Below are 21,386 nucleotides of genomic sequence, written 5' to 3'. Positions count from 1 at the left end.
ACTAAAGCCTTTTATCTGACAGTAGGGGAAGTGGCAGCAGCCAGTGGGAAAGTGGTTCGAAATAGTGAAGCTACCTAATTTCTAATTCAACAAAAAGGTAAACTATCAATTGTTTATAGGCCTCAATTATTTTAATAATCCCTCATATCTTTCAGTACTCTGCATTTTTCAAGGTAATTTTTTTTTTTTTTGTATTTTTCTGAAGCTGGAAAAGGGGAGGCAGTCAGACAGACTCCTGCATGCGCCAGACCGGGATCCACCCGGCATGCCCACCAGGGAGCGATGCTCTGCCCATCTGGGGCATTGCTCTGCTGCAATCAGAGCCATTCTAGCGCCTGAGGCAGAGGCCACAGAGCCATCCTCAGCTCCTGGGGAAACTTTGCTCCAATGGAGCCTCGGCTGCGGGCTGCAGGAGGGGAAGAGAGAGACAGAGAGGAAGGAGAGGGGGAGGGGTGGAGAAGCAGATAGGCACTTCTGTGTGCCCTGGCCGGGAATCGAACCCGGGACTTCTGCACGCCAGGCCGACGCTCTACCACTGAGCCAACCGGCCAGGGCCTCAAGGTAATTTTCATTCACGAGCTAATATGGTTCTTATAAAGATATTATGTTCTTCAAACCCATTCTACAAATGGTTAATAATAACATGAAAAGATGCTCAACATCAGTAGTTGTTAGGGAAATGGAAATTAAAGCCACAATAAAACCCTACTTTACACCCACTAAAGCATCTTTATTCAAAACAATAAAAGTTACTAGGGAGGTGGAGAAATTGAAGTGTGCCAACGGGAATGTAAAAGGATTCAGTTACTTTGAAATTTGGCAGTTCTTCAAAATGTTCACCATAAAGTTACCACATGACCAAGCACAATTCTAGTCCTAAAAAGCAACAGAAACAAAAAACACATGTCCAGCCCTGGCCAGTTCACTCAGTGGCAGAGTGTCGGCCCGGCATGTGGATGTCCTAGGTTCAATTCCTAGTCAGGGTACACAAGAGAAGTGACTATCTGCTTCTCGACCCCTCCCCCTCCCCTTTCTTTCTCTCTTCTCCTCCCACAGCCATGGCTTGATTGGTTTGAGTGCATCTACCCCAGGCACTGGGGATGGCTCTGTGGAACATCTGCCTCAGGTGCTAAAAATAGCTCAGTTGCAAGCATGTCCCCAGATGTGCAGAGCACCGGCCTCAGGCTGGAGTTGCCAGGTGGATTCCGGTCAGGGCTCATGCAGGAGTCTATCTGCCCTCCTCTCACTTGGAAAAGAAAAAAAAAATAAAAACAAACCACACCTGTCCACACAAAAATTTGTAGTACATGAATGTTCATAATCACAAGAGCCATAGATGGAAACATCAACTGATGACTGGACAATCAAAATGTCCTACATCCATACAATGAAATATAATTTGGCAACAAAAGGGATGAAGAACTGATAAACACTACAGCATGGATAAGTCCTGAAACCATACTGAAGTAAGTGAAAGAAGTCAGTCATAAAAGAGCACATCTTATATGATTCCATTTATATGAAATGCCCAGAATAGGGAAATTTAGAGAGAGAAAGTAGATTAGTGGTTGCCTAGGGCTGGGGGATATGAGGGGGAATGCAGAAGGCTCCTAATGGATAGGGGTTTCTTTTGGGAGTAATGACAATACTGTAAAATTGTGATAATGATTGCTTAACTTTGTGACCCTACTAAAAACCAGTGAACTGTACATTTTAAATAGGTGAATTGTATGGTATGCATCAGTATTTTTCAACCACCAGTCCGCAAAAGAGTTAACTACCCTGGTGTTGTAAGAAGATGACTCACAAGAACAGGGTGGTCAACTCTTTCATGGATTGCAGGTTGAAAAACACTGCTATATGACATATCTCAATAACACTTTTAAAAACTGAGGCTGGTAACAGTGGCTAAAGCATCAAAATAGTGCACCAGAGGTCATGGGTTCGACCTGTCAGGGCACATATGAGAAACAAGCAATGAGTGCACAACTAAATGAAACAACTAAGTGAAACAATGAGTTGATGCTTCTCTGTCTCTCTTCCTCCCCTTCCTCTCTCTCTCAAATCAATGTAAAAATTTTAAACATAAATAAAATTTAAAAACTGAAGGAAAGCCCTGGCCGGTTTGCTCAGTGGTAGAGCGTCGGCCTGGCGTGCAGAAGTCCCGGGTTCGATTCCGACCAGGGCACACAGGAGAAGCGCCCATCTGCTTCTCCACCCCTCCCCCTCTCCTTCCTCTCTGTCTCTCTCTTCCCCTCCCGCAGCGAGGCTCCATTGGAGCAAGGTTGGCCGGGCCCTGGGGATGGCTCCTTGGCCTCTGCCCCAGGCGCTAGAGTGGCTCTGGTCACAACAGAGCGACGCCTGGTGGGCAGAGCGTCGCCCCCTGGTGGGTATGCCGGGTGGATCCCAGTCCGGCGCATGCGGGAGTCTGTCTGTCTCTCCCCGTTTCCAGCTTCAGAAAAATACAAAAAAAAAAAAAAAACTGAAGGAAAATTTCATGCACACAATAAGCAAATATAAATTGAGTAATTATACCGTATGCTAATATTTTTACTTCGATATAATTATTTAATAAAATGTTATCTAGCTTTAAAAATTCTACAAAAAAGGTAGCTGTTTTCTTCATTTCTACTTCACAGAAGGGAAAATAAAGTCTGAAAGAAGTTTGTTAACTTGTCAATAGGTACAAGGATATAAAAATGTGGAGTTAAGGCTTAAACATAAATTTTGGCTTTCCCCTCTTCGGTTTTACCAGTCCACCAATTACGTACGAAATACGGAACATTTTGAAACCTAGCCACGAAAAAATAAAATGTTCGGAGATAGGAGGCAAACGATGTGTGTACTTTTCCAGAGAAACACTTTTGGAAAATTCAAGTTCACACTATCATTTACTGAGCCCTCACGTGGTAGCATTTATAGTTCTCATTTCCCACTTTTAAACTGACTCTCCAAGTCTACAGAATGAGGGGTCTCCAGTCACTTAACAGTCCCACTCAACAACGAAGCAAAATTATTCCCAGAAAGCACTTTTCCAGACTCTCTGGCTAAAGCAAAGAGGATAAGAAGCTGCATATTTCTTCCTCCTCGTGAAACTAAATTTCAGTGAGATTCAAGTGACTTAAATCATTCAGGTTCTCAACGAGGCACACACCTCACTGTCACAGAACCCTGAGACGCAAGAAGTGTCACAAAATGGCACAGAAATGCCGGGGTCCAGGAAGGGGTCAGGGAGACCGGGATCAGCGGGGCGTGGGCCAGAAGGCCTGACAGTGGCCTGGGTGCGGGCAGGGAGGTTAAGGAGTGTGAGGGTCATGCATAGTGCAGAAGCCCGAGGTGGTGAGCGGGCGGTGTCCGCGTGTGCCCGCGGGGCCTAAGGAGGGGAAGGAACGCGGGTGCCCTGAAGGGATGTGACGAAGCCGGGCCGCACTCACGAAACGCTGGTAGAAGCGGACTAGCCGCGGCTTCCCGTGGTTGTTGAAAACCATAATCGCCTGAATCATCTTTGCGGCCCACGTTTCTCTCAGCGCTGCTGCTTCCAGAAAAAAATCTACTTCCGCCACAATACGGACACTTCCGGCGGTTGCGCCGCGGAACGTGGCCGGCGGAAATGTTCCCTGGCGCCTAGGGGCCGGGTCGCAAGGAGTCCGGTTTTTTTTCGGCAAGCCTCAAAGGTTACAGGGTGGGCGGCGGCCTCGCCGAGGAAGGGCTGGTGGGGTCACCGAGACGCTGAAGCTTAAGATAATCGTCACCTAGGTCAGCGTCGGTTGGCGAGTCGGTGCGAGGCTGGATGTGTCCTTTGCCCAGGCCGACTGCTTGTCGCAGAACCCGGGGCTGGGTGCAAAGCCTAGCACGTGGGAATGCAAGCAGGTCCAGATGTAGGAACTCCTACCCGCTGCCGAGCTCCGGGGAAGGGGCAGCAGGGGCCTCTTTCTCACCGTCTGCGCCGAAACATAAATGTCCTGCCTTCCGGGTGTGAGGTGCCAGCTGATTTAGCCATTCCCCAGTTGGGACACATTAAGTTCATTTTCATTTTTCGGCATTCCATCCATGGTAGAAAGGGAATGGTAGAATCAAGGTATCCCTAACCGCAATCCCATTTAAAAGGTACCGGCGACCCTAAATGGATAAAATTTTTGTTTTTTTCGTTTAATGACTTAGTTGGGGTAAGGTGGAGCATATCCCTGTATTGCAGACAGAGCTCCAAACTGGTATCATCTATCAAATGATTCCAGTTTGTATCAAAAGCCTTTAAAATATCTAGAACATTAGACCTAGCATTTCCAGTTTAAGAATTTATAATAAAACGATTGTGGATGTGTGAAAAAATTAAGCTGTAAGAATGCATACCTCAGGAGTATTAATACAGGAAAAAAAGGGGAATCAAACTATTCCAAAATGAGAAACTGGTTATATGCATTGATCCACATGGAGCTCAGAAATGTTAAATAGGTATTAAAAATAGTGTAGGGAAGCCCTGCGGATAGCTTGGCTGGTTAGAGCATTGTCCAGAAGCACAGAGGTTCCCGGTTCCATCCCTGGTCAGGGCGCATACAGAAACATCAATGTTTCTGTCTCGCTTACTCTCTCCTTTCCTTTCTCTAAAATAAAAATAAAAACGTAGGGGGGAAATCATCTAGGGAAAGACTTATGGTATAGAAAAATGTTCATGACATATCTGTAAGTGAAAAGATTATACAAAGTATGTATAGGGACACCAAAATTGTTAATAGATACACCAAAATATGAGTCACTGTCTGATGGAGTGGCAGCACCACAGTGTTCAGCACAGGTGCCTGGAACCACACTGCCCTGATTCCCTTTTTTCCTGTATTAACACTCCTAAAGTATGCATTCTTACAACTGAATCTTTTCACACAACCATATCCCTGGCTCTGCTGACCATCTGGGTACCATGTGCAAGTGTCTTCATCTGTAAAACTGGCATATCAGTTTCCTTTACATTAAAGCTGGGGGTTTTCTACTTGACAAAAATGTGTTTAGGCAGTTGTTATGAACACAAAAGAAGTTGTAAGCAGTTGGACAGTACATGGCATATAATGGAGTACTACCTGATATATATATATATATATATATTTTTTTTCCTTTTTTAAATTTTTCTTTCTGAAGCTGGAAACGGGGAGAGACAGTCAGACAGACTCCCGCATGCGCCCGACCGGGATCCACCCGGCATGCCCACCAGGGGCGATGCTCTGCCCACCAGGGGCGATGCTCTGCCACGACCAGAGCCACTCTAGCGCCTGGGGCAGAGGCCAAGGAGCCATCCCCAGCACCCGGGCCATCTTTGCTCCAATGGAGCCTTGGCTGCGGGAGGGGAAGAGAGAGACAGAGAGGAAGGAGGGGGGGTGGAGAAGCAAATGGGCGCTTCTCCTATGTGCCCTGGCCGGGAATCGAACCCGGGTCCCCCGCACGCCAGGCTGACGCTCTACCGCTGAGCCAACCGGCCAGGGCCTGATATATATATTTTTTTATTTTTTAGTGAGAGAGACAGATAGGGACAGACAGACAGGAAGAAGAGAGAAGCATTAATTCTTCGTTGAGGCACCTTAGTGGTTCATTGATTGCACTCTCACATGTGCTGAGCCAGTGACTCCTGCTCAAGTCAGTGACCTTAGGCTCAAGCTGGCGACCAGGTGGTGGCACAGTGGATAGAGCATCGGACTGGGATGCAGAGGACCCAGGTTTGGAATCCCAAGGTCGCCTGCTTGAGCGCGGGCTCATCTGGTTTGAGCAAGGCTCACCAGCTTGAGCCCAAAGTCATTGGCTTGAGCAAGGGGTCACTCGGTCTGCTGTAGCCCCCCGCTCAAGGCACATATGAGAAAGCAGTCTGAACTAAGATGCCGCAACGAAGAATTAATGCTTCTCATCTCTCTCTCTTCCTGTCTGTCTGTCCCTATTTGTCCCTCTCTCTGTCTCTGTCACAAAACAAAACAAAACAAAAAACCCTACTGTGATAGTTCAGATGGTCATTATATGATCCCATGCTCAAGCCAGCGACCCTGCACTCAAGCCAGATAAGCCTGCGCTCAAGCCAGTGACCTCAGGGTTTTGAACCTGGGTCCTCAGTGTCCCAGGTCAATACACTGTGCCACCACTGGTCAGACTCAAATATAATTTTTTAAAATGTTATCATACCCAATTCTGGTAAGGGTAGCATGAAAATGGTCCTCTCCTACATTGCTAGTGAAATTACAACTTAGAACAACCCTTTTGTCATTCACACAGACAACAGTATGGTGATTTCAAGAGGAAAAAGTGGGTGGAGGGAGTAGAAGAGGGTAAAGGGGGGATAAATAGTGATGGAAGGAGATTTGACTTGAGGTGGCAAACATACACTACAATATACAGATGATGTATTATAGAACTGCACACCTGAAACCTGTATAATTTTATTAACCGATGTCATCCCAATTAAGACAAACAATCCTTTTGGAAAGCAATTTGGTGATATAAAAGGCCTTAACAAAAAATTCCCAGGTCCCCAGTAATCTGACTCCTGGAAATTTGTCCCTAAAGACGTAACTCAAAAATATAGTGGGGAGGGGGGTAAGTGGAGATGGGGGGGTGAGACTGAGGGGACTATATAATTTACAACAGTTTTTGACACATTGATGATATAAGCTCCAAAAAGCGACCAATTACCTAAAAATTGTGGACAATGATGGAGCTATTAAATGGCAGTCAATCTTGAAAACAATGGTTATGAAGACTAGGTAGCAATATGGAAAGTGATTATCTAACAACTAAAAAAGGATTATCGATTTTATGAGTAGGTACAGTATGATGACAATAGTGTAGGAACTGCGTATTCCAGGAGCAGGTCACTCTCCCATCTCCATGGCTTTGCTGGTGCTCTTTTTGGAAAGTCCCTTTCCTCCTGTCCAGCTGCATTTCTCTCCATCTCCACTATCACCACTATAGACCAAACCACTCCAGCCTCTTGCCCTGACACTTTCAGCTGTCTTCTAGCTGGGCTCATTGCCTTCAGTTTCTCTGTCCTCAAGTGATCTTTGAAATATACAAATGAGACCTTACTACTCTCCTTGGGATCACTGGCCTCCAGAATGTTGAGGATAAAGTCCCAAAATACTTAACATGCTGAAGATGCCATGCCTGATCTCCACGCTCACGTCAAACACACCTCCACCTCCACCCACTCCCTGAACACCAGCCACATGGCCTTTTCCATCAGGAATTCCCCCAAGACACCAGGCACATTGGTTGCCCAAGACTTCCTCCTTGACACACTGGGACTCCTCATTTGGAAAGGCAGCCTGCCCACATGAGCATGTGGAGGCCATCCTAGGTGCCTCTACCCCCAGCCAGTGTCCCTAGTCCTCCTGCTTAACAACTTTCCTGGCCACCACTATGGCTGAAGTCCCAGCATGCTCAACAGTAAACCAGCCCCATTCAGACACCAGGATGCGTCTTCTACAACAGTTGAGGTGAGCGATCACAAGGGATCTGAAGTAAGAAGAGGGCAACAAGAACAAAAGAGACCCATGTGCAGCCCAGGTACCTATCATGCCGGTGGTCGAGGCCAGGCCGGTTCCCATTGAATTCAGGCAGATGGTAGAGGAATGGCAGAGCCGGAAAGCACTGGGCCATACCCGTTTTATTGGAGGCTCGCAAAGACAGGCGAGCAAATAAACAACAAAAGGAAAATCTGCTATTCTCAGAAAGGGAAAGGGAGCAGGGAAAACTGCACCTCACATGGCAGGAGAGCAATATGAGAGAAGCACCGCCCAGGGGAAGCACCTATAGCCTTACATAGACCATACACACGTGATGCTGCCACGCGCCCACGCACCAATCAGGTAAAGTGCTTTGCAGCCCAGCTGGTAAACTACAAGCAAGCCTAACAGCCTTTTTCCCCACAGTACCCTAATCAGTGGTCAGCAAACCGCGGCTCGCGAGCCACATGCAGCTCTTTGGCCCCTTGAGTATGGCTCTTCCACAAAATACAACATGCGGGCGCTACCTCGATAAGGAATGTCCCTACCTATATAGTTTAAGTTTAAAAAATTTGGCTCTCAAAAGAAATTTCAATCGTTGTACTGTCGATATTTGGCTCTGTTGACTAATGAGTTTGCCGACTACTGCAGCCTAACTGAAGTGTGAGTCCCAAGCCTCACAGCCATATTGTTGAGCCCAGGGTCAAATGTGCACAAAAACAAATGAAAGTCTAAGGCATGAGGATAATGCTGGAAGCACAGCATTACCTGCTCATCTGCTGATACCAATAGCACTGATTTCTGCCTGGGCAGACAGATCAGCAGCCAAGGATTTAGGCAAGTTCCCTAAAGTCTGGGAATATAACCTTACTTCCCAGGGCCAGGACCTCCCCTGACCCTTGTGTCCAATGCCCTTCTGTAGGCCAAACAAGCAGGGGACAGGGAAGAAACATAAGCTTTGCTTTTGACAGCTCTGGATTTGAATCTGGGCTCTGTCCCTTATTAGCTGTGTGACTCTGGGCAAGTTGCTTAACATCTCTGAGACCCCCTTTCTCCTCTGTAGTATACATGTGAAAGCATAATCATCCAGTAGTTAAGAATGTGGTTGAAATCTGACTGCCGGGGCTCTCCTCTATATACCTACTATTGATGGAGCCTCTAAGCCAGTGGTTCTCAACCTGTGGGTCGCGACCCCGGCGGCCTAATAGGCGACCCCTGTGTTTCGGTCGTTCGACCCCCGCCGGGGTCGCGACCCACAGGTTGAGAACCGCTGCTCTAAGCTTCAGTCTCATGATAAAAATGGGGATAATAATCTCATGTCCCTCACGGAATTGTGACAATTAAGTAAGATATTGCAAGTACTTAACACAAGCACTATACCAGGAAGCAGGCACTCAATAGTGAGTGGCTATAATTATTATGATGGAAAGTGCCTAGTACAGTGTTTGACATATTAGAGGACTCAATAATTGTTAGTTCACCACCACCTCTTTTCCCTGAGGCAAGCAGGATCCAAACGCCACCAAGTCCCTACCTATTCATAGGACATGTCAATTTTAATTCCAGATCTCTTCCCAGATCTGGGGGAGGACACACCACCCAGCCAGGCAATGGTCACGACCTAAAAGAAATGGCTTCTGACTTATGGGGAACTTGCTCAGCTGGAAGACTGTTACCACCTGACAATAATCCAGTTGGTGTAGAGGAATCCTTGTCTGAAGATGTACTCATTTATAAAAAAAGGTACAAAACACCAACAAAAAAGGGGTTATGAAAAATGTGGCCGGCAGAGTGCGTCTGAGAAATGGGACCAGCTAGCCATGCCCAAGTACAACATCCCCAGGAAAGCAGCTGGGGAGGTCAGGAGGCAGGAACCCCAAAGTGGAAGGGAACCAGCAGAGGAATAAAGGACTGGCAGCTTCGGGGAAAGAAAAGGGCACAGGGGACAAGGAGGACTGAGCAGGAGAGCAGTGAGCACAGCACAGAGCACCAGGGAAGGGGCAGTGTGAAAGGAAAGTGGGGAATGCAGGACAGAGGAAGGAGCCCCGCTAACTTCTCCCCTGGGCCACTCTGCGTGTAGAGAAGGGACGTTCCCCAATTCTGCACCAAGACCAAGTCCAGCTCCTCTGACCACCCTGGGGCACTTGCTCGTCACCTGCCTCCAGAGACAAGCCACCAGGCCAGGGCAGGGGCCACCATGAAATCTAGGAAGGCTGAACTCACATTCAGGGAGGGACCCTGTGTGAGCCACAGCACAGGGCCCCACTGCTAACGTTGTGGTCGTGGATTTGATCTCAGCAGGGCTTATTCAAAGCGTGTTCCGCGGTGATGTAGGGAAGAACCAGGGAAGGCTGAGGGGACTGCTTCTTTCGATGAAAGCTGATGAAAGAAATTCTCCACAGCACTGGTGAGCCCCGGGAACACTGCATCTCCCAGGAACCTCAGTCGTCCTGGAGATAAAGCAAAGAAATGTGAACAGAGCATATTTCGTTCTTTTTTTTTTTTTTTCTGAAGCTGGAAACGGGGAGAGACAGTCAGACAGATTCCCGCATGCGCCCGACCGGGATCCACCCGGCACGCCCACCAGGGGGCGACACTCTGCCCACCAGGGGGCGATGCTCTGCCCCTCCGGGGCGTCGCTCTGTTGCGACCAGAGCCACTCTAGCGCCTGGGGCAGAGGCCAAGGAGCCATCCCCAGCGCCCGGGCCATCTTTGCTCCAATGGAGCCTTGGCTGCGGGAGGGGAAGAGAGAGACAGAGAGGAAGGAGAGGGGGAGGGGTAGAGAAGCAGATGGGCGCTTCTCCTGTGTGCCCTGGCCGGGAATCGAACCCGGGACTTCTGCACGCCAGGCCGACGCTCTACCACTGAGCCAACCGGCCAGGGCCTCAGAGCATATTTCATAAAAGTCTTCAAGTCATCGGACAACAAGGGCTCAATTGAGTGGTACCAAGGGGCCCTTGGCCACCTGCCTCAGCCTCACCTCCTTAGGGGTGGCCCAGGGAGCCCGCCTGGCATCTCCAATCATTTTTCAGTCCAAGACTCACTTTATGAAGACAAAAAAGAATCCAGCCCGTCTACTCTACCTGCCCCTGCTTTCCCTAGCAAAGGTCATCATCTTCATGACCTAGATAAACAGCCCATTTTTCCGTGACTTTGTTTTTAAATGTTCAATTTGGGGCCTTTTGACATCAATTCAAATATTGAGGTGAAATATACTTCAGAGAAACAAATCAACTGTGAAGAGGTTGCAGTCAACTAGGGGGCTGACCCTTGGCAACAAACAAACGAACAATAAAACTACGAAGGACCAAGCCAGCCACTCCCTAGCCACTTTGGGCAGGGAGTCCAGAATGAAGGAGGGGGAAAACAAAGCTTTCATTTGTGTGACTTCTTCAGCATGGCCAAAGTAGTCCCATGACATGACAATGTTTGGAGACTTGATATTAAGTCACATTGGTCCCCTCAGCTGTCCATTCTTTCTGTTCCTTGCTTTCATAAATCTTTGGGGCTTTCTTGTAGATTGCCACAGTTCCCCCCAGCAGAAAGAAAGGTCTCCGACTGTCATCCTTCACACCTTGAAGGAATTTTCCTGAAGCTAATACACTCTCGGGAATGCCACATCAAGGCTGGAGGGAAAAGTTTATGCTGCTGTCTGCCTGTCCTACACACAACCACCACCAGTATGTATAAAACTCCCGCCAAGAGATAAAGCACACCAACACCAAGTCCATGGCCGCTGCCTTTTACCTACCCACTCTGCGTCCTCCGCCCCGTCCCCCTGCTCGCGGGTCTCCACCGTGGTCCCCGCGGAAGACTTTTGGGCCATGATGTTGTCTGTCCATGATGTCCCTGTCTTTCTATCACCAGCGAAATTACACTTGGTCACTGTTCCAGCCTCAAGTTTGGCTAATGAATCTGAAAGAAAGGAAGAAGTTGAGTGGTCTCTCTCTCTCTCTGGCAGAAACATAGTGGGTGCTGGCCCATTCTGCTGGTGTCTGTGAGGCCTGGGTGTGGACCTCAGGGAGACCCTGGAGTGACCCCCAAGGTACCAGATAGGAGAAGCCTTCCACAGGGAACACGGGATTGGGCAGCAGTACCACAGGTGTCTAGGCTGTTGGCCTCAGTGCACTTGTCTAGGGGTTTAGGGAAAAATCTCAAGGGGTCATGTCCCCACAGAGGCCAGATGTGGCCTGTTCCTGTGAGCTCTAGGCAGGAGGGGTTGGGGGGGGATAGAACAGGAGGCCAGGAGGCCCCGCAGGCCAAATGTGAACATGATGCCACAGTGAGGGCTGCACTGCTCACCCAGGAAGGGGCCATCGCCTCTAGTTTTCAGCCGTACTCCAGCCCCGAGCTCCAGCTCCAGCGCCTCCATCTCTGACTCAGGCATCCAGAACGCCACCGTCTGCTCGGGCGAGAGGCCCTCCGTCAGGGCAAGCAGCTCCGGCTTATTTACCAGCTCCTTCAGTGCCTCCGGAGTGAGTCTGTCTGTGTCCCCCTTGGCATCCACCTCTGCAGACACACAGCACAGAGGATTATTCCCACTGAAAGAACAGCACTTAGGGAGGGCCTCAGCAGCCAGGTAAGGGCTCAGAGGATTTCTTTTCTTCAGAGAGACAGGAAGGGAGAGAGATGAGGAGCATCAACTTGTAGTTGTGTCACTTTAGTTGTTCATTGATTGCTTTCTCATACATGCCTTGACCAAGGGGCTCCAGCAGAGCCAGTGACCCCTTGCTCAAGCCAGTGACCTTTGGGCTCAAGCCAGCGTCCATGAGGTCATGTCTATAATCCCATGCTCAAGCCAGCAACCTCACACTCAAGCTGGTGAGCCTGCGCTCAGGTCGGCAACCTCGGGGTTTCGAACCTGGGACCTCAGCATCCCAAAAACATTGCTCCATCTGCTGTATCACCTCCGTGAGGCAAAGGCTGAGTGTTTTACATGCTCACAACCTCCTGAGGTCGGGGACTGAGCACCCATTCTTCCAGGACTCACCCAGGAGCCCATGACAGAGGAGGTCCAGGCATGAGCTCTTGGCCTGGCTCATGGTAGGTGCTCATTAAATATTCAGAGAACTAATGAGCCACAGAACACATGAACGAATGCAATGGTAGAGGGGTGGATGGACTCCCACTCAACCTGAAAACTTCACACAGGGCAGACAGCAGAGTTCCTTCTACTGCTAAAACCGGAAAGAGAAAAAAATCCCAAGGGTCCCAAGAACCAAATGAGAATTTTGGCAGGAAAGTGGAGGCCACCTGGGTCCTGGTCTGGGCTCTTCACAAAGGCAGCTAGAACCCAGAGTCAGGTTTCTGGATGATTCTGCCAGACTGAGGTGGGGCACTGGGATCCTCTGATAGGGTACAGGAAGGAGTCTAGTAGGGGACCGTCAGGCTGGACATGCGCTTTAAAGACAACCATGCTGAAAAAGACACTTTCTAGGGGCCAAGAGACCCCCCGGAGACAAAGGAAGGCCAGAGTGTAGGAGGGCTGGAGGGAGGAAGGGCAGAGGTACCTACTGTAGGATGACATGAGGAAGCCCGTGTTCACCTTCCTGGTGGCGCTGAAGTTGGGCTCGATTTCATTTCCTTTGGGGTCGAACTTACGACGATGGATACAACTAGGCCGGACATACAGCACGTAGTAGCGCTCCTGGGGGGCAGGCAGAGAGAGTGAGGGGGGCTGCTCCACTCCCCCACCCTCTAACACACACACAATCCCCACAGGGCTCATATGCAGCTCCAAAGATATTCAAGCTGTGCAGATCCGCACTCCAATATCCATTCAATCACTCGTTCATCCGTGTGTTTAATAGAGCATCTGCCGCCTGACCAGGTGGTGGCGCAGTGGATAGAGCGTCGGACTGGGATGCAGAAGGACCCAGGTTCGAGACCCTGAGGTCGCCAGCTTGAGCGCGGGCTCATCTGGCTTGAGCAAACAGCTCACCAGCTTGGACCCAAGGTCGCTAGCTCCAGCAGGGGGTTACTCGGTCTGCTGAAGGCCCACGGTCAAGGCACATGTGAGAAAGCAATCAATGAACAACTAATAAGTCTCAACGCGCAACGAGAAACTGATGATTGATGCTTCTCATCTCTCTCCGTTCCTGTCTGTCTGTCCCTGTCTATCTCTGCCTCTGTAAAAAAAAAAAAAAAAAAAAAAAAATAGAGCATCTGCCACACACAATGAACCATGCTAGATGTCCACGACAGGGGGGGGGGCCCACGGCCTGACCCCAAGGCCCCCACACAGCCGAGACAGAAAATATATTCAGACAACCCTAACCCAAGCGCCAAGGGCCCCGAAGACCACAAAGCAGGCATGGAAGCAGTTAAGGTGCCCTGGGCACCGACTAGAAGTTCTGAGTGAAGGCAGCCACTGTGCCTCTTCCAATAGAGGTGGGACCTGGGGCAAATCCTAGCCTCAGTTTCCCCTGTCTCATGGGGACAATGTGATATCTGCTCTCAGGAATGTCATACGGGTTTGGTGAGATAATGAAGGAACAAACACAGCAAAGAGCATGAAGAGTGTTGTAATTCTGGCTGCCAGCTGTTCTAATCAAAGCAGGTGGCGAAGTGCTCCCAGGGACCAGAGAGGAGGAAACCGCCTTCTGGAAGAAACAGCAAAGATGAGGTCTTGAATGTGGAGAAACCTGCAATTGCGGGAATAAGGGCGTATGAAGAACAGTAACAGAAGTCAAGGTCCGAGTGGCTGTTTGAGCAACCCAGGGCCCATGGAGGCCTCGTGGGAGCCCAGGATGGGAATGGAAGTGGGACTGGTTTGAGACAAGCTTTGAGCTGGCACTGGCACTCTGGATTCTGTTTGGTGAACAAGAAGGAATCCTGAAGGTTGTGAGCAGCAGTGAGGCCCTCAGGAAACAGGAGGGCAGCACGATCAGGCGTTGGGGGCAGCCAGAAGGCAGGAGAGACAGGTGCCAGGTTTAATAAGGACAGGTTGAGTTCCTGAGCACCCGTGTGAGGTGAATGGACATGGAAAGAGGGAGGGAAGGCAGAGGATGGGATAGCCAAGGTAGAGCCTAACAGGACCAGGCACTTCTTACTTGGGGGAAGACAAGACAGTGGAGGTTTGCAGGTGGGGGGTGGGGAGGGCAGGCACTCTCATCAGGAACAAGGAACTCAGAGGAGGCAAGTTTGGAGAGGAGCTAAGAGAACGCCCTGCTTGTCTGAAGGCAGCCAAGGAGCCCATACCATCATGGGGCTACTGCTGGGCTCTCCCAGTAAGTTTGACTGGGGGTTCCACGTGTGCCCACACTGCTAACCTGTGTGCTAGGGAGGGCATGGTGCAGCCAAGCATCTCTTGCATGAAGCTAGCTAAGCTGGTCGGTCATAGAGGAAGTTCCCAGGGGATGCAGTGAGAAACTGGCTCCCTGTGGCACTGGGGCTCTGACCCACCTGGAGATGGGGTTTTGGTGAGCTCAGTTCTAGAGACCAAGGAGATAGGTTGTCAGCACATTGGAAAATGGGGTGGACATTCAGAACTAGCACTCAGGAAAGAGAGGCAGACAAGTACCGGATGGTGGACACCAGGTGTGTCTGCAGACGTCTGAGATGAGGTGGTGATAAAGAGCATGACCCCAGAAGGGTGACAGGGCAAAGGGAGAGGGGACAGACATGGGAACTGAAGCCCTGGGCAGTGTCAGCGATGCAGACTTCACACTGGAAACAAAGGCGCAGAACACAACAAACCTCCTCTCACCCCAGTGCTCCCCACGCGTCCACACATGATGACTTGTTTTATAAAAACCCAAAATTCCAAAAATGGGCAGCAGCACGGAGTGATGTTAAAAGATGAGCGAGCCCATGCCAAGGGATTCACCACTTTGCAAATGAAGTTACTTCAAAGCTCTTTCTTTTTTTTTTTTTTTTGGTATTTCTCTGAAGCTGGAAACGGGGAGAGACAGTCAGACAGACTCCCGCATGCGCCCGACCGGGATCCACCCGGCATGCCCACCAGGGGGCGATGCTCTGCCCCTCCGGGGCATCGCTCTGTCGCGACCAGAGCCACTCCAGCGCCTGGGGCAGAGGCCAAGGAGCCATCCCCAGTGCCCATCTTTGCTCCAATGGAGCCTCGGCTGCAGGAGGGGCAGAGAGAGACAGAGAGGAAGGAGAGGGGGAGGGGTGGAGAAGCAGATGGGCGCTTCTCCTGTGTGCCCTGGCCGGGAATCGAACCCGGGACTTCCGCACGCCAGGCCGACGCTCTACTACTGAGCCAACCAGCCAGGGCCTCAAAGCTCCTTCTAACAGCAAACTCCACCAGTGCATTTAAAGTAATTCAATTCCAAAAAATTCAAAGTACACAGGACTTCCTGGGAACAGAGTTGATACCCAGAAAGGGGAAGGTCACTGCTGACCCCAAACCCACACAGGCTGAGACCTTGCTCGGACCTTGTCCATCAGGACAAGCAATGGGAACCACCAGATCAGGGGGCAGGAGACACCACCCCTCGGTCCACCCAGAATAGAGCCACTTATCCTGCCCAACCCAGCCAGGCAACCAGCACTCTTCTGAGGGCCTTGCAGCCCACTCGGCATTCATAGCCTCAGTCCTGAACCGCTCACCACACCCCTTCCTGTTCTCAACCCTCACAATCTCTGCCCCAAACATACCACTTGAGTTCAGGCCCTGCTTTGTCTTCTCAGCAAGAACCCAGACCCTCCCATCTGCCCGCAGCCTAGCATGCTGTATTTGATCCCCTTCCACTCGGTTGTTCCTTCTGGCTGCTAATCTCCCAACCCACCTCCCACCTGCCCTGTGAGTCCCTCAAGGAAAGAGCTGGACCCCAAGGGTTGGCGCTGGCCAGCCAAGCACAGGGAGATGCCCTGGTGGGTGAGGACCATGAGGCCAGTGTCTGTTCCTGCAGGTGCCCCACATCATCCTCACCTTCCTGCCATGGGCGTCCACGATGCTGTGCCGAGACACATCAACCAGTTCTCCCTCCAGCAGGACACCGTTCCCCCTAGGGATGAGAGGAAATGGAGGGATCAGCTGGTTCTGCTAGTCCTCAGGAAAGAGCCACAACTTCGATGGCCCAGGTCAGAGTCTGCACTGGACAGAAGAAACTCCCATGTGTATCTCCTATTCACCTGGCCCACCAAGCAGGCCCTTTCTCTGTGCTTCCCACATGGGGCCTCCATTCCTTTGAGAGTCCCAAAAGCTTAGGGCACTGCCCAAAGGGTAGGAGGGAAACCTAGGCTGCGAGACCAAGCTGTGGCCACTCCTGTAGGGAGTCCTATAACCAGAGCCTCAGTCTTCTTATCTATAAAATGGGAGAGTAGGCCCTGGCCGGTTGGCTCAGTGGTAGAGCGTCGGCCTGGCGTGCAGGAGTCCCAGGTTTGATTCCCGGCCAGGGCACACAGGAGAAGTGCCCATCTGCTTCTCCACCCCTCCCCCTCTCCTTCCTCTCTGTCTCTCTCTTCCCCTCCCATAGCAGAGGCTCCACTGGAGCAGAGATGGGCACTGGGGATGCCTCTGTGGCCTCTGCCTCAGGCGCTAGAATGGCTCTGGATGCAACAGAGCTACGCCCCAGAGAGGCAGAGCATTGCCCCCTGGTGGGCATGCCGGGTGGATCCCGGTCGGGCGCATGCGGGAGTCTGTCTGACTGCCTCCCCGTTTCCAGCTTGGGGGGGGGGGGATGGGTGAGTAACAACTGCCTCGCTCTGTTTCTACAATGATGGCATAAGATCAGGTACACGAAGGTGTCTGGTAAACAATTCAGCTTTTAATAAATATAAGTGATTTCACTTTTTTATTTAACCAAATTAGGAGGGGTGTCTAAGTTGCTATAAAGTATCTTTCCTTGGCCCTGACCAGTTGGCTCAGTGGTAGAGCATTGGCCTGGCATGTGGAAGTCCTGGGTTTGATTCCTGGTCAGGGCACACTGGAGAAGTTACCATCTGCTTCTCCACCCTTCCCCCTCCCCCTTCTCTCTCTCTCTCTCCACCTACCACAGCCAAAGCTGAATGGTTGGAGCTAGTTGGCCTGGGGTCCTGAAGATTGGTCCATGGCCTGGCCTCAGGTGCTAAAATACCTGGTTGCGGAGGTACGCCCTATCAGTGGTCAGTGATCAGCAAACTCATTAGTCAACAGAGCCAAATATCAACAGTATGATTGAAATTTCTTTTGAGAGACAAATTTTTTAAACTTAAACTATATAGGTAGGTACATTGTTATTAACTTAATTAGGGTACTCCTAAGCTGGCCACACTCAAGGGGCCAAAGAGCCGCATGTGGCTCACGAGCCGCCGATTGCCGACCACTGCCCTAGATGAGCGAGCATCTTGCCCATGGATCCCCATGGGGGAGCATGCAAGAGTCTGTCTCTCTGCCTCCTTGCCTCCCATTTAATAATAATAATAATAATAATAATAATAATAATAATAGCCCTGGCCGGTTGGCTCAGTGGTAGAGCGTCGGCCTGGCGTGCAAGGGGTCCCGGGTTCGATTCCCGGCCAGGGCACACAGGAGAAGCGCCCATCTGCTTCTCCACCCCTCCCCCTCTCCTTCCTCTCTGTCTCTCTCTTCCCCTCCCGCAGCGAGGCTCCATTGGAGCGAAGATGGCCCGGGCACTGGGGATGGCTCCTTGGCCTCTGCCCCAAGCGCTGGGGTGGCTCTGGTCGCAACAGAGCAACGCCCGGAGGGCAGAGCATCGCCCCCTGGTGGGCAGAGCGTCGCCCCCTGGTGGGCGTGCCAGGTAGATCCCGGTCGGGCGCATGCGGGAGTCTGTCTGACCGTCTCTCCCCATTTCCAGCTTCGGGAAAATACAAAAAATAAAAAAATAAAATAATAATAATATCTTTCCTTTTCACCTATTTTAAAGCACTCTCACATTCCTGTTCTCAACCACTTCAGAGGTAGAAAAGCCCATGGCCTAAGAGCCCACGGTCCCCACTGCCAGGAGCTGGGCCCCACTTCCTTGTTCCAGTTTTCATGAAAGCAGAACCTGTGGGCTTTCTTTCTGGGAACCACAGAAATGGGAGAGGAGGTGGAACAGCTGCAGGGACGGGTTGAAATGTGACAGCTCCCTATCCACCCCTTCAACACTCATTGCAAATGAAATGGTCCAGTCGTTCTCACAACCTCCGGGGCGTCCCAGATGGCAGGCCTGGCCCTCCCATCATCCCACACCCGCCCTTCAGCCTGACACCGCCATTCCTGTCACAGCACAATACTGTCCCTTCTGGAGCCAGGTACAGCCTGTGCAAAGGCCTGAAGGAAAGTACTGCAGCCTGGCAAGTGGCTGGAGTTTACGGCCAGGGGGCTGGGGTGGAGACAAAGGTCTTGGGAACCGAGCACCATTTTTTGAGTCCTGTTTGGGAGTCGAGACTCGACCTTCTCCCAAGGATCTCAGAGGGGATTTAAGCGGATCTGTGTCTTAAGGAGTGCGCTGCGGATAGAGGGGTGAGGGGAGCGCTGGAGGTGCTTTGGCACCGCCGGCCCATCCTTTCACCAGCACCCCGACCCAGCGTCCCTCCCCGATCCCGGCGCCCAGGCTCCAAGCCGGCGGGAGGCCGGGCGGAGGCGCAGGGAGGGACGAGACGGGTTTACCCCTGGTGGGCGACGGGCTCCCAGGCTCCGCGCAGCTGTGCGCTCCGCACCGCCTTGTTCCGGAGCGCGCTGTCTTGGTAGATACGGCTCATTCTTCCCAGGCCGCTGTGCTAGGACCCCGGGACACCGCGAGGGGACGCGCGGGGAAGTCGCACCGAGCCCAGCGATTCCAGGCTGCAGATCCGGGAAGGGAGCGGTGGCCCCGGAGTTCCTGGGCGGGACTTAAAGGGGCCGAGCCACATTCCCGCCCGAGGGGGCCTCGCGCGGTGGGAGGGGGCTTCCGGGAAGACCCTGGGGCCGTAGCACTTCCTTCCCTTTTCTCTCCTTCTTCCACTATTAGAGAGCGACCCCTCCCTCCCGCCCCAACAGACGCACAAAGGAGAAATTGAGTACCACAGATCATATAGGATCAGTTCAGAGAGAATGGAGACAAGGGAAAAGGCATTAGGGAGGGCCGGGCGTTGAGCACGGCTGCTCTTTAGGCCCGGCCCGAGGTCCCACAGTGGCTGAGGTTCCAAGGATCTGTGACGGAGGAGCCTAGGCTTGAGTGTCAGATGAAAGACCAAGATTTGGAACCCCAGCTGTGTGAGCTCTGGCAAGTTCCTCAGTCTCTCTGAGTCCGCGAGTCCTCCTCTGTAAAATGGGGTTAGTCTCAGAGGGGCTGGAACGATTAATAAACTGTCTATAACACAGCATCATCCCTCTGTCCTCCCTCACCGTTCTTGGACCCCTGCCCAGCTCCCTACTGCTTTGTCCAAGTATGTACCCATCTAGGGAAGCGCTGATCAAGCCTGGGCGCCGGGGTCTCTTCTGACCCAGGGATGTTTTGCAGAGCCTTGGTACTTTTGTTGACTCCTTTATGTCAAGATCTGGGGCAGGTGGACCCATACATGGCGCCCAGGTGTGGCCTCTGAGGAAGCTTTCAAAGGGAAGGTGGCCAGATAGATACCTGGTAGCCCAAGAAGAGCTGTCATTAGTAGAAGAAACACGCCGCCCCTTCCTCCCCCACATACACACATGACTTTTGTTGGTCTTGAGTATGTTTGTTTTCCAGGGTTCTTTCCAACATTAAAATTTTTTCCTTCTTTCTCCAAGTGAGAAGAGGGGAGATAGAGACAGACTCCCACATGCTCCCCAACCAGGATCCACCAAGCAACCACCATCTGGGGCCAATGCTCTGCCCATATGGGGTCATGCTTGCAACCAAGCTATTTTTAGCACCTGAGGAGGAGTACTCCATGGAGCCATCCTCAGTGCCCAGATAGATGTGCTAGATTGAACCATGGCTGAAGGAGGGGAAGAGAGATAGAGAGAGAGAAGGGAGAGGGGTGGAGAAACAGATGGTTGCTTTTCTTGTGTGCACTGACTGGAAATCAAACCCTGGACATTCACACGCTGGCTGACGTTATACCACTGAGCCAATCAGCCAGGGCCAAATTTTTTAAAAATTATATTTTATGACTGAGTTGACATAAAGATGAATATATTGTTATATATTGAAACATTTTCTTTGGTCCCCAAATTCGTTTTTTTTGTTCTGATTTTAAAAGAAATTAAGACATTTCATGGGTCCTAGGCATTGTGCCTAAGGGATTGGTCTGCCCATCCCCTGTCTGGCCTACCTGGCTGCTCCGAAAATGTCTGAGAAGGAAGGACATAGAACTCCAGTAGGGAGCCCCTCTGGGCAGAACTGTTCTTTGGCTCTCTCACTTTTCAAAACTACACATAAAAACAAATAGCAAAAAAACAAATAACCCAATTAAAATACGGACAAAGAAACTGAAAAGATATTTCTCCAAAAAAGACATCAAATGGCCAACAAGTATTTGAAAAGCTACTCAGCCATCATCAGGAAAATGCAAACCAAAACCACAATGAGATATCACCTTACACCTGTTAGAATAGCTATTATAAAAATGATGACATTGCCTGACCAGGCGGTGGCGCAGTGGATAGAGCATTGGACTGGGACACAGAGGACTCAGGTTCGAAATCCTGAGGTTGCCAGCTTGAGTGCAGGCTCATCTGGTTTGAGCAAGGCTCACCAGCTTGAGCCCAAGGTCACTGGCCTGAGCAAGGGGTCACTCACTCTGCTGTAGCCCCCCCCCCCCCCCGTCAAGGCACATAGGAAAAAGCAATCAATGAACAACTGTGCCACAAAGAAGAATTGATGCTTCTCATCTCTCTCCTTTCCTGTCTGTCTGTCCCTATCTGTCCCTGTCTCTGTCACACAAAAAAAGAGCCCTTTGGTCAGGTGCTCAGTTGGTTAGAGCACCATCCCAATGTGCCAAGGATTGTAAGTACAATCCCTGGTCAGGGCACATACAGGAGCCAACCAAGGAATGCATGAATAA

General features: G+C 50.9%; 2 protein-coding genes and 1 long non-coding RNA gene across 3 annotated transcripts in view; 1 reads left to right on the top strand and 2 right to left on the bottom strand.

The window, feature by feature from the left end:
* Positions 1–3,566, bottom strand: part of AP3S2 (adaptor related protein complex 3 subunit sigma 2) — a 47,530-nt gene extending 43,964 nt beyond the window's left edge. Inside the window, exon 1 of the mRNA XM_066355601.1 lies at positions 3,435–3,566. Within this exon, the coding sequence (XP_066211698.1) occupies positions 3,435–3,503 (69 nt within the window). The 5' untranslated portion in view covers positions 3,504–3,566. The remainder of the gene's footprint in view (positions 1–3,434) is intronic.
* Positions 3,567–6,395: 2,829 nt separating this feature from the next.
* On the top strand, positions 6,396–8,980 carry LOC136384944 (uncharacterized). Its single transcript, XR_010747672.1, has 2 exons — positions 6,396–8,644; positions 8,762–8,980. It is a non-coding gene; the product is annotated as an uncharacterized lncRNA (long non-coding RNA).
* On the bottom strand, positions 8,768–19,236 carry ARPIN (actin related protein 2/3 complex inhibitor). The gene is made up of 6 exons (XM_066355600.1): positions 19,033–19,236; positions 16,369–16,444; positions 12,990–13,122; positions 11,778–11,984; positions 11,227–11,390; positions 8,768–9,925 (listed from the first exon to the last, which is right to left on the bottom strand). Exons 1-6 carry the CDS (start codon positions 19,122–19,124, stop codon positions 9,917–9,919), a joined length of 681 nt encoding a protein of 226 aa, XP_066211697.1. The 5' UTR covers positions 19,125–19,236; the 3' UTR covers positions 8,768–9,916.
* Between the last annotated feature and the right edge of the window lie 2,150 nt (positions 19,237–21,386).

Source organism: Saccopteryx leptura, chromosome 13 (assembly GCF_036850995.1).
Source record: "Saccopteryx leptura isolate mSacLep1 chromosome 13, mSacLep1_pri_phased_curated, whole genome shotgun sequence".
NCBI classification, from domain to species: Eukaryota; Metazoa; Chordata; class Mammalia; order Chiroptera; family Emballonuridae; genus Saccopteryx; species Saccopteryx leptura.
This window is presented reverse-complemented; position numbering and strand designations above follow the sequence as displayed.